Source organism: Podarcis muralis, chromosome 4, assembly GCF_964188315.1.
Source record: "Podarcis muralis chromosome 4, rPodMur119.hap1.1, whole genome shotgun sequence".
Taxonomy (NCBI): domain Eukaryota; kingdom Metazoa; phylum Chordata; class Lepidosauria; order Squamata; family Lacertidae; genus Podarcis; species Podarcis muralis.
In genome coordinates this window covers 18,812,107-18,829,470 of record NC_135658.1, presented here as the reverse complement: position 1 = coordinate 18,829,470, position 17,364 = coordinate 18,812,107, and the positions used below count along the sequence as shown (strand labels likewise).

Here is a 17,364-nt window from a genome sequence, read left to right as displayed (position 1 = left end):
AGAAAGAAGCTCGTTGCCACTTATTTAAGACGCAACCTGGGAAAGGGTGCTGCAATCGAAAGGAAATAGCAGGGCAGCAGCGTCACCGCGCGGCTGAAAAGAGAAAACTCAAAATAACTCCAAATATCTCTCTCTCTCTGTGATTTTCTCTCAGGGGCTGGAGAGAACTGCCCGATGCAAACACTGGAGTATTTCAGAATTTTAATATATCTGCAATTGTCCACACCGCGCAGTTTCTAACTCAAACTTATTTTCATTTTGGTTTTATTTCTTTAAATGAAAAAAATGTATCGCCAGGGAGTGCCAAATTCAAGGCGATCTCTTGTGCATTGCCAAAACAAGAAAGAAGAGGAAGTACATAATTCCCCAAATAGGGCACTGATTTGCAGTGCATTTGCGCCCTCAGTTTTCTAGCTACAGTTCAGGTACCGTGCAAATTTAGGAATGAATGGCTAAAATTCCTGCATCAGATAATATTGTGCTTTGAAAGCATATTATTATTATTATTATTATTGCTCCGTATTATTATCTATTTCGTGGGGGGGGGTTATTTGTAATGTGAGATTTGAACCGCCCTAAGATCTACAGATGAAAGGCGGTATGCAAATTTAATCAATAATCGATAATAATATTAAGTAAAACCTGAAACAGTATCCCCCTTTCCTAGTTTGGGTGCTGCCTTTTATATTTATTCTTCAAAGGGGAGAGGGCACACCCGTGCACGTTTCCCATTGTTTGCAATGTTACCGCCGCACACACACACCCCCAAAAAAACCCCAGGGGGGAAATGTTTTCCAGTGTGAACCCGGAAGCTTGATCACTGCGTGTATGTGCGCGTCTCTACCATTATCAACTCTATGGAGGGGAGCGGGAAAAGGAACGCGAGCGGGAGGGGCGAAAGCGGGCTGCGCGTTAGCGCGCAAAATAAAAAACGTGAGGAGGTGGGGCAGGGAGCCGCCCGATCCCGGCGGGGAAGGGCAGCCAATCGCGGGCCGCCAGCGTAGGAGGCGGGACCAAAAGAATAAAGAAAAAAAAAATACGAAGTTTGTGGCGGTGGGCGTGGCTTTGTAGGGCCCCGCCTCCTCTCCTGTTCGTATGTGCGCGCAGCTTTGGCGCCTCTCAGGTAAGAGAGAGAGAGAGGAAGTGGGCGCGCGCGGGAAAAAGAGAAAGAGAGAGAGGGAGGGGAGGGGTGGGGTGTCGCGTGCCGGGTCCGTTGCTCCAGAGCGCGGGAATTCGAGGACGGACTCTGGCGGGAACTGTCTGGCTGAGGGCGCTAGGAAGGGGAAGCTCAGTCCAGTGTGCATTTGCTTTAAATGAAACCGAAACCAGGCACAGAGAAATTAATAAAAGACCCACCGGATGTCAAAGAGAAAAACAATTATCAGACTTTTACTACTACTACTACTACTAATAATAATAATAATTTTTATTTATACCCCTCCCTCCCCAGCCAAGGGCTCAGGGCGGCTAACAAGCAATAATAAAAACAAGTTGAATGAATACAACTTAAAAACAAGATTAAAATACAACATTAAAATATTGAAACAGTAAAATGTTAAAATGCAGCCTCACCACAGGAGGAGAAAGGAAAAAGAAAGACATCTGAAGGCAGCCCTGTTTAGGGGAGCTTTTAATGTTTACAGTGGTGCCACGCAAGACGAATGCCTTGCAAGATGAAAAACTCGCTAGACGAAAGGGTTTTCCGTTTTTTGAGTCGTTCCGCAAGACGAATTTCCCTATGGGCTTGCTTCGCAAGACGAAACGTCTTGCGAGTTTGTTTCCTTTTTCTTAAAGCCGCTAAGCCGTTAATAGCCGCTAAGCCACTAAGCTGTTAATAGCCGCTAAGCCGCTAATAGCCGTGCTTCGCAAGATGAAAAAACCGCAAGACGAAGAGACTCGCGGAACGGATTAATTTCGTCTTGCGAGGCACCACTGTAATAGACTTCTATTTTAATATTCTGTTGGAAGCCGCCCAGAATGGCTGGGGAAACCTAGCCAGATGGGCGTGGTATAAATAATATGTTGTTATTATTATTATTATTATTATTATTATTATTATTGCCTTCAAGGTGGCGTCTGTAGTTTTAAAGGCAGCCACGGCCAGGAGTGTCTCTGAGCATGTGGTGAAAGCTGAGGAAAGCTCCAATGGCCGGCACTTCCTTACTCCACTCCCCACAGATTCCCTTATTGTTTTTTCATATATTTAGTCCACCGCTTGATTTTTTAAAAAAATAAAAGCTCAAAAGAGGTTTCCAGAAGACAAAAGCAAGTGAAACCAGCAGAAATTCGCAACCTTACATTTTACAACCCCTTGTGTCCCTAATCTGCCCTGTGTTCCTCTAAAGAAGGGCTGTATATAAATTTAAGAGATAAAAAAAGTATAAATGTTTTAAAACACACAGAAAAAGTTAACATCCTAAAGCAGATTACAATCCGCTCAGCTTTCTAAGGTAGGCTTGTCAACAGGAATCTTAGAATCATAGAGTTGGAAGGGACCTCAAGGATCATCTAGTCCAGCCCCCTGAAATACAGGAATCTCAACTAAAGCATCGATGACAGATGCCCATCCAACTTCTGCTTAAAAAGTGTAGGAATCTAGGATGAATAGGGAGGAAGGACTTCTTTTTTGCTTCCAGTGGGATGATGTAATTTTATGTTTTGCTTGTTACAGATGCTTTGCATTTTGGTTGTGAGCTGCCCTGGGGAACTGAAAATGGTGGGAAAGGCAAAAAATGCAAAAGGCACGGCCAGGCCAAGCTAAAAACCTAATCACGACCCGTTCGGGCTTACCAAGCGAGTCTCACAAAGCAGTTTGCATTAATACATGTATAAAAATAAACCATCCGTTTTGAGAAGTTGTGTATAAATCAAACAAACACAATGGGAAAATAATTGTTTTGAAAGCAAGGTCATTTATTTAAAGAAGTGGGATTCTGGCTGGGTTCTAGATAGAGTAGTAAATGAAGGTTGAGCTGGAATAATGGTTGTAAGGGTTCAGATGGCCTGTCTGCAGGCCTTAATTCGAACTCCCTGGAGTGGGCTATTGGTGCCGGGACACAAAGGTATAGTAACAGAGAAAAGGTTGCCTCCGAACGTGTGCAGAGTTCTCTGTCACTGCTGAGAATCCATAAATGTTGCCTCACTTTTTTACAATTGTATAAAAGGCCTCTAAGTTGAGTGAAGGCCTTCTGGAAAGGTTTGGGCCTTGGTACTTTGGGGGGGGGGGAGTCTGTGCTGTAATTAATTATTTTAAAATTTATGCTCAGTTTATTTTATTCCTCGTGTCATTTGTTACAGAATGTCTATTGTCCCTGTTTTATCTTGCAAGTTTTAAGTAAGAATTGAGCTGAACTTTAAAAGGAAACATGTTGGATGTTGTATCAGCTGAATGGTGGTTGCAGGGATTAAGAACATAAGAAGAGTTGCTGGATCAGGCCAATGGCCCATCTTTCCCAGCATCCTGTTCTCACAGTGGCCAACCAAATGCGTGGGAAACCTGGAAGCAGGAACTGAGTGAAACAGCACTCTCCGCTCCTGTGATTTCCAGCAAAGACTCTCCTCCCTGGAAGAGAGGGGAGTGGTTGTGGGCGGGAGCCTGAGCTCCGCCCCTAGCAGGGGGCATTAGCCCCCTGCCTCCTCCTCTCACCTGGCTGGCGCCCACGCCCCTCGACAGGCACCCAACCAGGTGCCTCTGAGGGGGCGTGTACAGCAGCCTTTTGCTGCAGCGCCAGCCTCTCCTCGGCCTCATTCTTCTCCGTCGTCCCGTCGCGAGTCACCCACCCTCCACTCCCTTTGAGCTCAATGTCTTAGTTCATTGGCCTTGCTATGGACCTTAGGTTGGTCGCCCTGGTTGTCCAGGGGGCCTGGTAGGAATTTTTCCATTTGGCATTAGGCCTTTTGGTTTTTTCGCCTACCTCATAGCAATCGTCACAGCTTTTGTGGTATTGGTGGGTAGGTTAGGCATTGGAATAATGTGTTGTGGTGTGTCGAAGGGCTAGGTGTGGCCATCGCCTATGCCTTCAATTTTTGGGTATTCCGTTAAAGGAATCTGGCGGTCGTGTACTCTGTCCGATGCCTGCTTGGCGGGAGGCCATGGCACAACCGTCTGTGACACCAGGGGAGAGCCTATAGTTGGATTAGCATCAACAGGCTCCACATACTGGTGAATAAACCCCCTTGTTTTAGACATCCAATGCCTAAGCCAATACCTTTTCACTGCTGTAATCAATAAAGTTGTGGCCTTTTCTTGCCCATTAACCTTACATCACGTGTCCTTGCGTATTCATTTCACATGGCGGGGGTCGGGTCCTCGAACCACAACTGGCAATCAGAGACATAGTTTCTCTGACAGCAGAGGCAGAAGATAGACATTGTGGCTAGTAGCCACTGATAGCCTTATCCTCCCATTATTATTTTCCGATCTTCATTCAAAGCCATCCAGGTTATTGGCCATCACTGCCTCCTGTAGGGTCAAGTTCCATAGTTTATAGTTTTGAGAGCCAGTGTGGTGTAGTGGTTAAGAGCGGTAGTCTCGTAATCTGGGGAACCAGGTTCGCGTCTCCGCTCCTCCACATGCAGCTGCTGGGTGACCTTGGGCTAGTCACACTTCTCTGAAGTCTCTCAGCCCCACTCACCTCACAGAGTGTTTGTTGTGGGGGAGGAAGGGAAAGGAGAATGTGAGCTGCTTTGAGACTCCTTAAAGGGAGTGAAAGGCGGGATATCAAATCCATACTCTTCTTCTTATGCGCTACTAGGAGAAGGATTTTCTTCTGTTTTTCCTGAATCTTCCAACATTCAGCTGACTTCAAAAGAGCAGGTTTTTTTATTTTAAAAATTGTATTTATTTTGATATTTAGGAGCTCACACTTAAGAAATACTTAGCCCAATGAAGCATGGAGAGGTACAAAGCGGGAGAGTGACAATGAGTGTGAATCAGCCATTTTCTGTTTTGTAATCAATTTAATTTTTAAAATTGTTTTTAATTAGATTTTGTAATTAATTTAATTTGTAATTAATTAATTTCTCTAATCATTGTCCGTTTCTGGCAGGAAATGCCACCACAGCAGCTGATTCGGAACTTTCACTTTGAGCTGTATGCAATTCTTAAAATAGAAGATTTGCATTAACTGAAATAGGCTTCTCAGCACTTTCACCCTTATCTCTTCCTTAATTTTGTGGTCGTGTGTTTTCAAATATTTGCTAGCTGATTTCACTTGGTGTGGAGAAAGAGGAATCTGATGCAAGTGAGCTCATTTTACAGAGATTTACAGCAGTATAGGTCGGCTGCGACGGTATTATTTTAAAACATTGCTTATAAGGTTCCACTGCCTCTGCAAGATAAAACAGAAGAGATTTTTCAACTTCCCCACAATTTAACTTGTTAAATTTAAGTCTCAGGTTAGGAGAATCCCACTTTCTATTTTTGCGGGGGGGGGGGGGGGATTTATTATCCAAACCTGCAGTTCCCTGAATTCACAACTACATTTTGATTTGATTTCTTAGTAAGTCCTTATGGAACCAAATTCCGAAAACAGAAGATATGAAACGAGGAGAAATGCAAGAGCAAAAGAACCGGTAGCCAAATCTCGGATTGACTGGCAGCGAACTAAGGGAAGATGTATATTGTTTGATAGCGAGGAAGAGAGTGATGAAATTACATCAGCATCAGAAAAAGAACTTGAAACCAGTTCAGATGATGATTCAAATGAGAGAGAGAAAGGTGAACCCATACACAATGAGGATAAAGATGAAACTTCGGTTAACGCAGGTGGCCTTCCAGATGTTGAGACAGGTGGTGATTGTGCAGCAGGAGAGGACGTAGATGAAGAAAGCATCAACCTTGTGAAACGCAAGAGGTCTCGGAGAACCGTACTGTATGACAGCGATGATAGTGACAATAGCGACATTGTTAGGAAAGTGTTTGCCAAACGCAGTTGCATAATCGATGAGAACGACTTGTCCGCTGAACGCACATCACCTGCAGAAAAAGAAGCAAAGAGAAAACAAGGCAGGCTAATGAAACTGCAGGAACTGTCCCGACGGCAATCTACTCGAGCCTCCGGCCTCAGTGAATGTCATGAGGTACATTTTTTATTCATTTGCAGAATGTATCGTCGTGCTTGCTGTTCTCGTGCAGATTTGCTGTGCTCGTGAGAACTTTCATTGGGAAATGCTAAAAGTAAAAAAGGAACTGCTGCTACTTATTGCAGGAACTTATACAGTATACTACTAGGCCCAGTCCCTGAACCAGAAATAATCTTGACTTGGCTCTGGTATTGTTATGGCAACAACTTTACTGAAAACAGGAAGGTGACTGCCTTGCATTTTGGCTTCTCTCTACTTCCCAAGCTAGGACAAGTTATCTGAAATTGTACAGGCACCTTTTTACATCAAGGCAGTGATGCCAATTCAATTGTTGAAAGTAGCCATGGTCTATTACCCTACCTTGGGTGGTAATGGGTGTTTGGGAGTGGTTTGCCAGTGCTTTTAAAAGTGTGTGTGTATAAAATATGCTTCAGACCACTTGAAGCATGTGTTGTGTTGAGCTCTTTCAATTAATTTTGTTTGATTTGCTCATTGCAGAAAGCTGAAAGTCTGTAAATTTTGTTAATAAGCCTGATTTGAAATGAGGGTTGAATAATTTCGACTGCAAATATATGAAATGATCTGGACCCTGCACTCATCCTCTGATGCCCTTCTTCATGTGCCTCCTCTGCAAGAGGTCGGGAAGGTGGCAACATGAGAACCAGCCTTTTTTGCACTGGCTTACCGTTTGTGGAATGCTCTCACCAGGGAGGCTTGCCTCACTCCTTTATTACGTATCTTGAGGCGCTGGGTGAAAATGTTCCTCTTCTCCCAAGCCTTTGGCTGATTAAACAATTATGGCCTTTTAAACTGGGGTTGGGGGTATTTTTTTGTTTGTTATTATGTTATATAATTTTGTGTGTTTATATTCTAAACTGCCCTGTGATCCTTGTATGATGGGCAATATGGAAAGTTAGTTATTAATAATAATATGTTATGGTAACACAAATGAATTTAAGTAAAGGATTCAAATAAGCCTCTGCTTCTTAATGTCACTAGGATTCTGAAGAGAATGTGATAATAGAAGATGATTCTTCCCATTCATCTCTCACACCTGCTGAAATCAGTGATGCATCTGAGGTTGACAGCATGAAAGATTTCATAGTTGAGGAGGAGGAGTTGGAACAAGAAAACTCTGAGGAAGACAAGAGCCAGTCACAAAAGAAAAAGCAAGCTATGTCAGGCACATTGCTGCAGAAGTGCTTTCCATACTGTAAGGTTAAAATAAAAATCCTGTAAACATCATTTATGTAGTGTCACAATACAATATTTATTAGAGCCCCACCAAACATTATTTTTTCCATGTAGGTAACTCATGTAAATCATCAGTCTGACAACCATACTGATATTTTTATTTCTTACAGTGGCCCATGTTGATCATTTTGTCCATTTCCAAAGAGTTGTAAAGGCGTTTCTCATCAATGCAGTTGACAATAACTTTTTGATGTCATTATATGGTAAGCAAATGTGGATTTTCTTAACCAAAAGACTTTTTAATCACCTTTTAAAATTACTATTGAAGCAAATAAGTGTGTTACTATACGTAGCTTTGTGAAACTAACCAAGCATATGATAATTTGATTTCCTTCTCTTTCCAACAGAGGGGAGAAGACAAAAGAAGTATGCAAAAGAAATGTTGACTTCCCTTCGCTTCTTCGACAATGATTTTGTTCGACCTCGTCTTGACAATTTAGTGGCGAGAAGTCGCTGGACAGAAAAATATACGGTATTGGGGTGTTGTTCAATGTTCAATGTTCTTATAAATGACTCTGATGAGGTGGTGCCTTTCAGATGCGCAGATGGCTTGAAGCTGATAGGGATAGCTAACACCATGTTATAGAAGATAGCATCAAAGTGATACTGACAGGCTGGAACACTGGACTGAAAACTGATGGGAATTGGAAGAGGATGTATTAATTATATCTACTTCTCTATAGACCCATGTATGTGGGTTAACAAACAAACAAAGGAATATGACTGCAAACCTGTATTCAAAGTGCAGGGCTTAGCAGACTCTCCGATGGGGAAAACCACTGAGCCTAGGGCTTGCCAATCGGAAGGTCGGCAGTTCGAATCCCCGCAACAGGGTGAGCTCCCGTTGCTTGGTCCTAGCTGTTGCCAACCTAGCAGTTCAAAAGCACGTCAAGTGCAAGTAGATAAATAAGTACTGCTCCGGCGGGAAGTTAAGCGGCGTTTCCGTGTGCTGCTCTGGTTTGCCAGAAGCGGCTTAGTCCTGCTGGCCACATGACCCGGAAGCTGTACGCCGGCTCCCTCGGCCAATAAAGCGAGATGAGCACCGCAACCCCAGAGTCGGCCATGACTGGAGCTAATGGTCAGGGGTACCTTTACCTTTAAACCTTTTCTTTATCCTGTGTCAGCTGTGTGCAGCAGCAGACTTCCTTCCGCCTGTCTGTGCAGTTAATAGACAACACACTGAAATAAGTTTGTAATTTTTTTACTTACAGATTTAAGGTATCGGTTATGCATTGTACTATGTGGCAACAATGGAAATTGCAGACAAAAATATTATTGGGTAGAACTAGAACAATGTTGCTATTGCGAGGCACGTCCTCCTTCCATGGCTCACATTGTGAAGGAAGAGAACGAGGAAAGGAAGAGAAGGAACACGTCACTTCCTCGCAGGGGGTGAGGGGGCAATGACCTAACTGAGCCTACTCTAGAAATTAAGAGCTCTGTGGTCCTTAACCAAGCAGTTGAAATTAAACAGATAAATATATGAATGTTTAGTATTGTTGAATTGCAATAGTTGATTCTGTAGAACAAGTGACCAGCAAAATTTCCAACCGGATATCTTTTTTCCAGAAACGGGTGGATAGTTATCCTGACATCCGCATAGTTAATGGAATTGGAGAGCACCGTTCCTGTCAGGCCTGTGAACTGCAGAGGCACTGTAGGTTCACAGTGATTCTGTCAGGGAAATCATATGATTGTGAGACAATGCAAGTAGACGACTTCATGTCACATGACAAGCAGGTAAATTTTGTTCCCAGACTACAAAACTGCTAAGAACCAAAAAGTTAAAATGCATTGCATTATTTTTTTGTGTGTGAGATGTTGATGTTAATATCTTTTAGCCCCATGCTTCTTTTTAGTCTACTTTTGGGTAATGGGTTTTTGGCAGTGGTTTCAAAGATTTCTGTTGCTTGTATTAGTGGCTAAGTATATAATACTTGAAAATCCCAGAGAAATTTCCTCTATAGGGGGGGTTGCAGTGATTTTTAGGAAGTCATTAGTTTGCACCAGGCGTCCTATTGGGAAGACCCAGTTTTCTGAGTGCATGTTCTGGAAGTTGGGCAATAGGGGCAGTACAGGATTCCTTTTGGTGTACCGACCTCCCCGCTGCACCAAGGATTCCCTGCCCGAGCTGCTTCAGGTCGTGGCGGATGTTCTCCTGGAGACACCTAGCTTGGTCGTCCTAGGGGATTTTAACATCCATGCCGACACGACCTTACAAGGGGCCGCTCGGGACTTCGTGGAAAGCATGGCCTCCATGGGGCTGTCCCTGAATAAGTCTGGCCCAACCCATAGCCACGGACATGCCTTGGACCTGGTGTTTACCTCTATGGATGTTGGTGATCTGACACTAAGTAAAAGCGAAACGAAAGAAGTGCCATGGTCAGATCACTTCCTGGTGCAACTGGACTTCTCTGCGACCCATCCCCTCTGCAGGGAGGTGGGACCAATTCGGATGGTCCGCCCCCGCCACTTAATGGATCCAAATGGTTTCCAGAGAGTGGTAGGGGATGCTTTATCCCATGTTGATGGCCTTTCAGCTGATTCCCTGGTGGCCCACTGGAATGTGGAGTTAACCAGGGCTATTGACTGTTTGGCTCCGAAGCGCCCTCTCCGATTGCATGGAGCCCGGACAGCCCCGTGGTTTTCCACGGAGCTGAGGGCAATGAAACAATCGTTGAGACGGCTAGAGCGCCGGTGGCGGATAACTCATTCCGAATCTGACCGGACACAGGTTAGAGCTCAACGTCGAGCCTACCAAGTGGCAATAGCGATGGCGAAGAAGAATTTCTTCACCGCCTCTATTGCATCTGCAGAAAACAGCAGCAGGAGACTTTTTCAGGTGGTTCACAATTTAGCGGAACCACCTGCAACATCGGGGCCCAGTACGGGCCACATGTTCTCCTGCAATGATTTTGCAAAGTTTTTTGCAGATAAAATCGCTCAGATTCGGGAAGAAGTAGACTCCACCGTGGGAGCAGGGCCGGGGCGGGAGAGTGCTAGAGTTCTGTCTAGTCAAGTTGAGTGGGATCAATTCCAATCTGTTACTGCCGAGGATGTGGACAGGCTGCTTGGACGAGTGAAACCAACCACCTGTCTCCTGGATCCTTGCCCATCCTGGCTTATAAAAGCTAGCCGGGAAGGACTGGGCAATGGGCTTCGTGGGGTGGTGAATGCTTCCCTCCGTGAGGGAGCCTTCCCAGACCCGCTGAAAGAGGCGGTTATTAAACCGCTTCTTAAAAAACCATCTTTAGATGCGGCCACGATGGCCAACTATCGCCCAGTCTCAAATCTTCCATTCTTGGGCAAGGTGATTGAGCGAGCGGTTGCCGAACAACTCCAGGCACGCCTGGAAGAAGCGGACCATTTGGATCCCTTCCAGTCGGGATTCAGGCCTCATCATGGGACTGAAACTGCCTTGGTCGCACTGGTTGATGATCTCCGGCGGGCTAGGGACAAAGGTGAGAGCTGTTTCCTAGTTCTGCTGGATCTCTCAGCGGCGTTTGATACCATCGACCATAACATCCTTCTGGACCGTCTTCAGGGGCTGGGAGCTGGAGGCACTTATACAGTGGTTCCGCTCCTTCCTCCTGGGCTGGGTTCAGAAAGTGGTGGTGGGGGATGAGTGTTCAGACCCCTGGGCCCTCACTTGTGGGGTGCCTCAGGGTTCAGTCCTCTCCCCCATGCTTTTCAACATCTACATGAAGCCGCTGGGAGAGATCATCAGGGGATTTGGGCTGGGTGTTCATCAGTATGCAGATGATACTCAGCTCTACCTCTCTTTTAAATCAGAACCAGTGAAGGCAGTGAAGGTCCTGTGTGAGTGCCTGGAGGCGGTTGGAGGTTGGATGGCGGCTAACAGATTGAGGTTGAATCCTGACAAGACAGAAGTACTGTTTTTGGGGGACAGGATGCGGGCAGGTGTGGATCCTGGTCCTGGTCCTGAATGGGGTAACTGTGCCCCTGAAGGACCAGGTGCGCAGCCTGGGAGTCATTCTGGACTCACAGCTGTCCATGGAGGCACAGGTCAAATCTGTGTCCAGGGCAGCTGTTTACCAGCTCCATCTGGTACGTAGGCTGAGACCCTATCTGCCTGCAGACTGTCTCACCAGAGTGGTACATGCTCTGGTTATCTCCCGCTTGGACTACTGCAATGCGCTCTACGTGGGGCTACCTTTGAAGGTGACTCGGAAACTACAACTAATCCAGAATGCGGCAGCTAGACTGGTGACTGGGGGCGGCCGCCGAGACCATATAACACCGGTCTTGAAGGACCTACATTGGCTCCCAGTACGTTTCCGAGCACAATTCAAAGTGTTGGTGCTGACCTTTAAAGCCCTAAACGGCCGCGGTCCAGTATACCTGAAGGAGCGTCTCCACCCCCATCATTCTGCCCGGACGCTGAGGTCCAGCGCCGAGGGCCTTCTGGCGGTTCCCTCATTGCGAGAAGCAAAGCTACAGGGAACCAGGCAGAGGGCCTTCTCGGTAGTGGCGCCCGCCCTGTGGAACGCCCTTCCAGCAGATGTCAAAGCGATAAACAACTACCTGACATTCAGAAGACATCTTAAGGCAGCCCTGTTCAGGGAAGTTTTTAACGGGTGATATTTTACTGTATTTGTGGTTTTTATGGAAGCCGCCCAGAGTGGCTGGGGAGGCCCAGCCAGATGGGCGGGGTATAAATAATAAATTATTATTATTATTATTATTATTATTATTATTATTATTATGAACAAGCTGATCATTATGATATCCTTAAAACTACATTCTATCAAGAAGTATATAGCAAGCTTTACTAAGAATAATTGATGTCTATATGCTAATTAATATACTTGCAAATAATAATCCTGACATAAATTTTGGGGTAATTTTATTTTTTTTTTAATTAGATTCATCTTCTCTGTGTGTATATCTAGATACATAGTGTCAACAAGATAGTTCAGGTGGTTAGATCATGGCGCTGATAATGCCAAGGCTGCAGGTTTGATCCCTATATGGGGCAGCTGTATATCCTTGCATTGCAGGGGGTTGGATGAGATGATCCTCAGGGTCTGAGTTCCAACTCTACAGTTCTATCTGTTAGAGAGACCAAGGCTTATGGTATAACAGTAACTTGTATACTTGGCATATTATTTATCTGTGAAAAATTATCCCTAAACCTTGATCTTCAGAATTCCCTATAAATCGACAGTGCTTGGGTTGGTTTGACTATATGTGTAAACTGATCAATGGTTTATCTGACTTCATATATAAACCAAGTAGATAGTCTTAGATAGTTGTACAAATAAGCTAAGCATGGGAACTGAATTGGTGCACTCCAGAGGCTTTGATTTTGCAATGTGAGAATTATATACTTCCAGGAGTATTCGGTCAAACTCCAGTGGTGTGTTGACAACATCTGTTGTACATATGTGCAGTTTTAATTGGGCTAGTGTACCTGTGGGGCTCCTAATTTCATATTCCCTAACTTTCTCAAGCAGAGTGACTCTTTAGATTTACACTGGTGTGACTGTTCTACTGTATAAACCTAGGCTTTGCAGTGTTTATGTTCTATAACCAGGGTTTTTTTTAAAAAAAAATATTCCCTTGCAATTCAGCTAGTGTTGAACAGGGTATGCTTTGTGAATTACAGGTAATAAGTGCATACCAACAAAGATTTAATCCTTTTAATTTATTATTTCAAACATTTCGCAGCCCCAGTGGCACCGGTATTAGAACTGATTAAAGCAAGTGATCACCTCTGTGCCTTCCTGAATTGACATTCTTAGGGTAGCAGTGGGGAAAAAGGGTCAGTTTTCATTTATGCCAGTGATGCCTTTGGAAAAGTGGCGAGTGTGGAAGTTAGATTCAGTTAGATATCGATAAATGTCCTGCTCAGGTTTTGTCATACCTTACTTGTTTAATTGATGAGACTATTGCATTGCCCATTATTGCCCAAGACCTGCCCAGTAAAAGAGCTTTCCTTTTAATAATACAGGCGTTGGAGATTGGCATTGTGTGTAAAAACCGTACTGAAGCTTATCACAACCTGAAACATTTTAAATACAAGCTGTATCAGAATTGCTGCTCTCTAATGACAAGCAATGGATGCCAGGATGCACCAGTCAAAGATACAGTGTACAGAGTTTTCACACAGCAGAATAATGGAGGCTGGATTAAAAAGGTAAAGTAGAACTGATTGTACATAAATTCTATTGCTTTGAAAGCAGGGGAAATTAATGATCAGTACAGCACTTAGTATTTTGTGGACAGAACTGTAGGCCATTCAGGTGTGGAGGGTGAAGAAAGTAAGAGGGTAAATTTAAGTGCTCATAAAGTGCAGTTTCAGGAAAAGTTGACTGAAAGTAGCTCCTGCTTTGAAATTAGTCCAGCTGTACCTCCTATAATGATTAATGTGATCATATTTCTGCAGGGAATATATTTACCAACATAATAATTACCCGATGCCATGATCCTAGAAAGCAATCCCTGTTTTTAAACCAATGAGATTTTGTTTAAAAGACTACAGAAGATTCTGGACTTGTTTCCAATATTGTTAGTGTGTCATTTTGTGATTAGGCAGTGAACAAAAGGATAAAATGAGAGAGGGAGCCTTGCATAGAGGTTGCTGCATCCTCTCTGATCCTGGCAACTGTGCCACTTTGTTCAGACTCCTTGCTAGGCTTTATTTAACCTGCTAAAAGTATGCCATCCTGCTGCTTTCACTACTTCAGCAAATTTAAAGACTAGAGTACAGCAGTTTGCTTTTTAAAAAGCTTTCTATAGCAGACAGCTTTATATTATTCAAAGAAAAAAATTCCTAGGGGGTCAAGATTACTCCTTTCTGGGAGAATTTTAAGACCAGCTGTAGCAGGTATTGCAAAAGGTATATTTAGATCAATATAGGCAGGTGTGGGATTTGTCTTGCATGAGGCTCATCAATAAAGTTTCCAAGAGAGCATGACTTACATCCCTTTCACACTTGTATACAAGGCATAATTTTGACAGGTGCAATCTTGTGTGATGGAAAGAAGATGTTACTATCAAAATTGTGCACTGTGCTGCTGTTAAAGCGAGGAATTCATTCGTGATCTGAAACCAATATACTGAAACCAGTATAGAAGCTAGGTTGTTGACTGGGACATCCCACTGCCAACATGCAGTATAAGGTTTCTGCTGAGGGAGCTGCACTGGCTGCCAATAGGCTACCACAGGCATAGGCAAACTCGGCCCTTCAGATGTTTTTTGGGACTACAAGTCCCATCATCCCTTGCTAACAGTACCAGTTGTCAGGGATGATGGGAATTGTAGTCCCAAAACATCTGGAGGGCTGGGTTTGCCTATGCCTGGGCTACCAGGTGCAATTCAAGGATTTGCTTTTAGTATTTCAACATTTTGGGACCAGATTACCTAAGGGAACACCTTGCCACATCCATCCCTGCTGAGAAACTGCGCTCCTCAGTTGGGGCACTACTAAGAGAGAAGTACCTAGCATTTTGACATTTTGGTGGCTTTTGAAATACATATTTGTTCTAAGAAGGCTTTCCCTGAAGTGTGGCCCAATCATTGTGTGGAATAATAATTCTACAACTGTATAAATGGGTTTGCTGCTTTTAGTTTACTGGGTTTCTAATCTTTTTTTTATTACTGCACATTGCTTCAGTAACTTTTTAATTGGTTTATAAGTGTGCAAATGAAATTTAAAAGGAACATAAAAAGTTCCACCTTTAATTTAGGTCTGCTAAAATGATACTTTGTTTTCTTTCGTTTGAAGCAATATTCTGAACTTCAGAAGTACATGGTACGTGCTGAAAACTTCCAAGACGAAAAAAAAGACTTGATGTCATCATATTTTTAAAAAGGCATCTACTTACAAACGTGCTTTCCCTTGACTGGTGATAGTATTTGAATATCATGCTGCGTTCCAGCTGTTCTTCTTTTTACTGCAAGACAATCAATGTGCCTGTATGTTGTTATGGATACTAATAAGTTAATGTGTATTTCTTTTTCATAGTTCATTTTAATTATCAAAATAATCATCTAAGGACATTTTTATAGTGGAAGTCATCTCTTCTGTGTTCTTGAACACCAGGCAGCTCAGCTTAATGATCTAAAATGAAAAACAGTCTCTGAATAACCCGGGTGTTCATTCAGGAAATGAAATTTTATGCGCAGTGATGCCCAGGTGAATTGTGCCAGTGTATGAAAAATGCTTGTCTTCCATTCTTTTTGAAAGAGGAAAGGTCCACATGGTGAGAAGCCCAAAGGCTGTAATATGCATACTGCTTTCCCAGCACAGTGTTTAAAACCAGCTGTAAACCAGGTACATTCCCACCCCCCAGGACACAGGGCAGTAACAAATTAGCTCTCTAAAACCAACAGGCCATCATTGTTTATGCATCCTGGAGACCCAGAATTCATGGACTTGCATTTAGCCGGCTGAGCGGTAAAAGAAATAAATATCTTTACACTTCTAGCAATATCCGTTTTCCATTTCTGTATCATTTGGAAGGGAAGATGCTTTAGAAGACTGATATGCAGAGGCTTCTGCTCATTCTGTATGACGTAATACCCAGTTGGGTCTGTTTCCATTTTGGAGTCAGGGAATTTGATGAATGCTCAGTTCATCAGCTTGACACTGACTGTTCGGTAGCAGCTTCAGTTAGACTATTGGCAAGTGGGGTCTGCAAAACAGTCTTAAAGTGTGCAGTGATCGTGCTCAGGGTTCCAGCAATGCCCTTTTCCAGGATTCACATGCATATACTATTTTCTGGGCTCCCCCACTCAAACAGCCAACTAGTATTCTATAGCTACTGAGCATGCATAGTCCTCATTGGGCTGTTTCAGGTTTGTTTCGCTCACTTTAGTGTCTTCCCCACTGCCCTGTTCATCTTTTTTTCTCTTCCTGAAAACCGCGGACCTTTCCCAAGCCAGCTGCACAAGGATCCACACTTGGAAAATGAATTTGCTCTTAAGTGTATATGGGATGATGGCCCAGTGCATACTGAAGAGGAGTTCAGAGTTCACTCAGAGCACCCTTCCTGTATATTAACTTGGATAGGTGAGTTGGGCAGCCTTGATATACAGTGGTGCCTCGCAAGACGAAATTAATTCGTTCCGCGAGTTTTGTCGTCTTGCGATTTTTGTCGTCTTGCGAAGCACGGTGTCGGAAAAGGTTCGGAAAAGCTTCAAAAATCACCAAAGTCTTCAAAAACCTCAAAAAAGGCTACCACACCGCATGCTATGAGTTGCTCCTCGAAGTCAAGTCGCAACTGTATTAACGGTGTTAAGAAAAAGGAAACAAACTTGCAAGACGTTTCTGTCTTGCGAAGCAAGCCCATAGGGAAAATCGTCTTGCGAAGCAGCTCAAAAAACAAAAAACCCTTTCGTCTTGCGGGTTTTTTGTCTTGCGAGGTACCACTGTATATGAATTACAGATCAGAGACACATCCAGTTTTTGATTGTGGGCAATATGAAGAGTAGGAAGCCTCTGGCCTCTAATTCAGACATACAGTAAGTTGGGGTCTTTAATGAACAGGTGTGCTTTCTTCCTCTTCAGTAAGCTGAATAGATGGTGTTTCTGCTCTGTTCATTTCCACTGTGTCACCTGTGTGAAAGGCTATAGCTCAATGGTAACCTTCTTTTGCGTGCAAAAGGTCCCAGGATCAACCCCCAGCATCTCGAGGTAGGTCTAGGAGGCCCCTGTCTGAAACCTTTGGGAGCTGCTTCTAGTCCAGGGGTCTGCAACCTTTAAGACAAAAAGAGCCACTTGGACCCGTTTCCGAAGGGGGGAAAAACTGGGAGCTGCAAAACCATTGCGACATTTAAAACAAATATATCTCCGGAGCCGCGATCTGACAGCGGGCGGGAAGGTGACGTCGGGACGGTGCGTGACTAATGCACGCACCGCCCCCATGCGACATCACAGCCAGTACAGCGCCCGCCACAGTGGGGAGTGTCGGGGCGCACAATGCGCCTCCTCCCCTCGCTAGTATCTGCCCCGGAGCCGCGGCAAAGGTGTAAAAGAGCCACATGCGGCTCCAGAGCCGC

At 44.1% G+C, this 17,364-nt stretch overlaps 1 protein-coding gene across 3 annotated transcripts; it reads left to right on the top strand.

The window, feature by feature from the left end:
* The first annotated feature begins 891 nt into the window (after positions 1-891).
* CCDC82 (coiled-coil domain containing 82) lies at positions 892-15,794 on the top strand. Of its 3 annotated transcripts, none has more exons than XM_077927010.1 (8): positions 896-1,123; positions 5,503-6,081; positions 7,084-7,297; positions 7,449-7,541; positions 7,686-7,810; positions 8,908-9,078; positions 13,313-13,498; positions 15,089-15,794. In XM_077927010.1, the coding sequence occupies exons 2-8, from the start codon at positions 5,512-5,514 to the stop codon at positions 15,170-15,172; spliced, it is 1,443 nt and encodes a 480-aa protein (XP_077783136.1). In that variant the 5' UTR covers positions 896-1,123; positions 5,503-5,511; the 3' UTR covers positions 15,173-15,794. The 3 variants fall into 3 exon arrangements, with proteins under 3 accessions (XP_077783138.1, XP_077783136.1, XP_077783137.1); XM_077927011.1 differs by lacking the exon at positions 896-1,123 and adding an exon at positions 2,075-2,450; XM_077927012.1 differs by lacking the exon at positions 13,313-13,498 and having other exon boundaries at positions 892-1,123.
* The last annotated feature ends 1,570 nt before the right edge of the window (positions 15,795-17,364 follow it).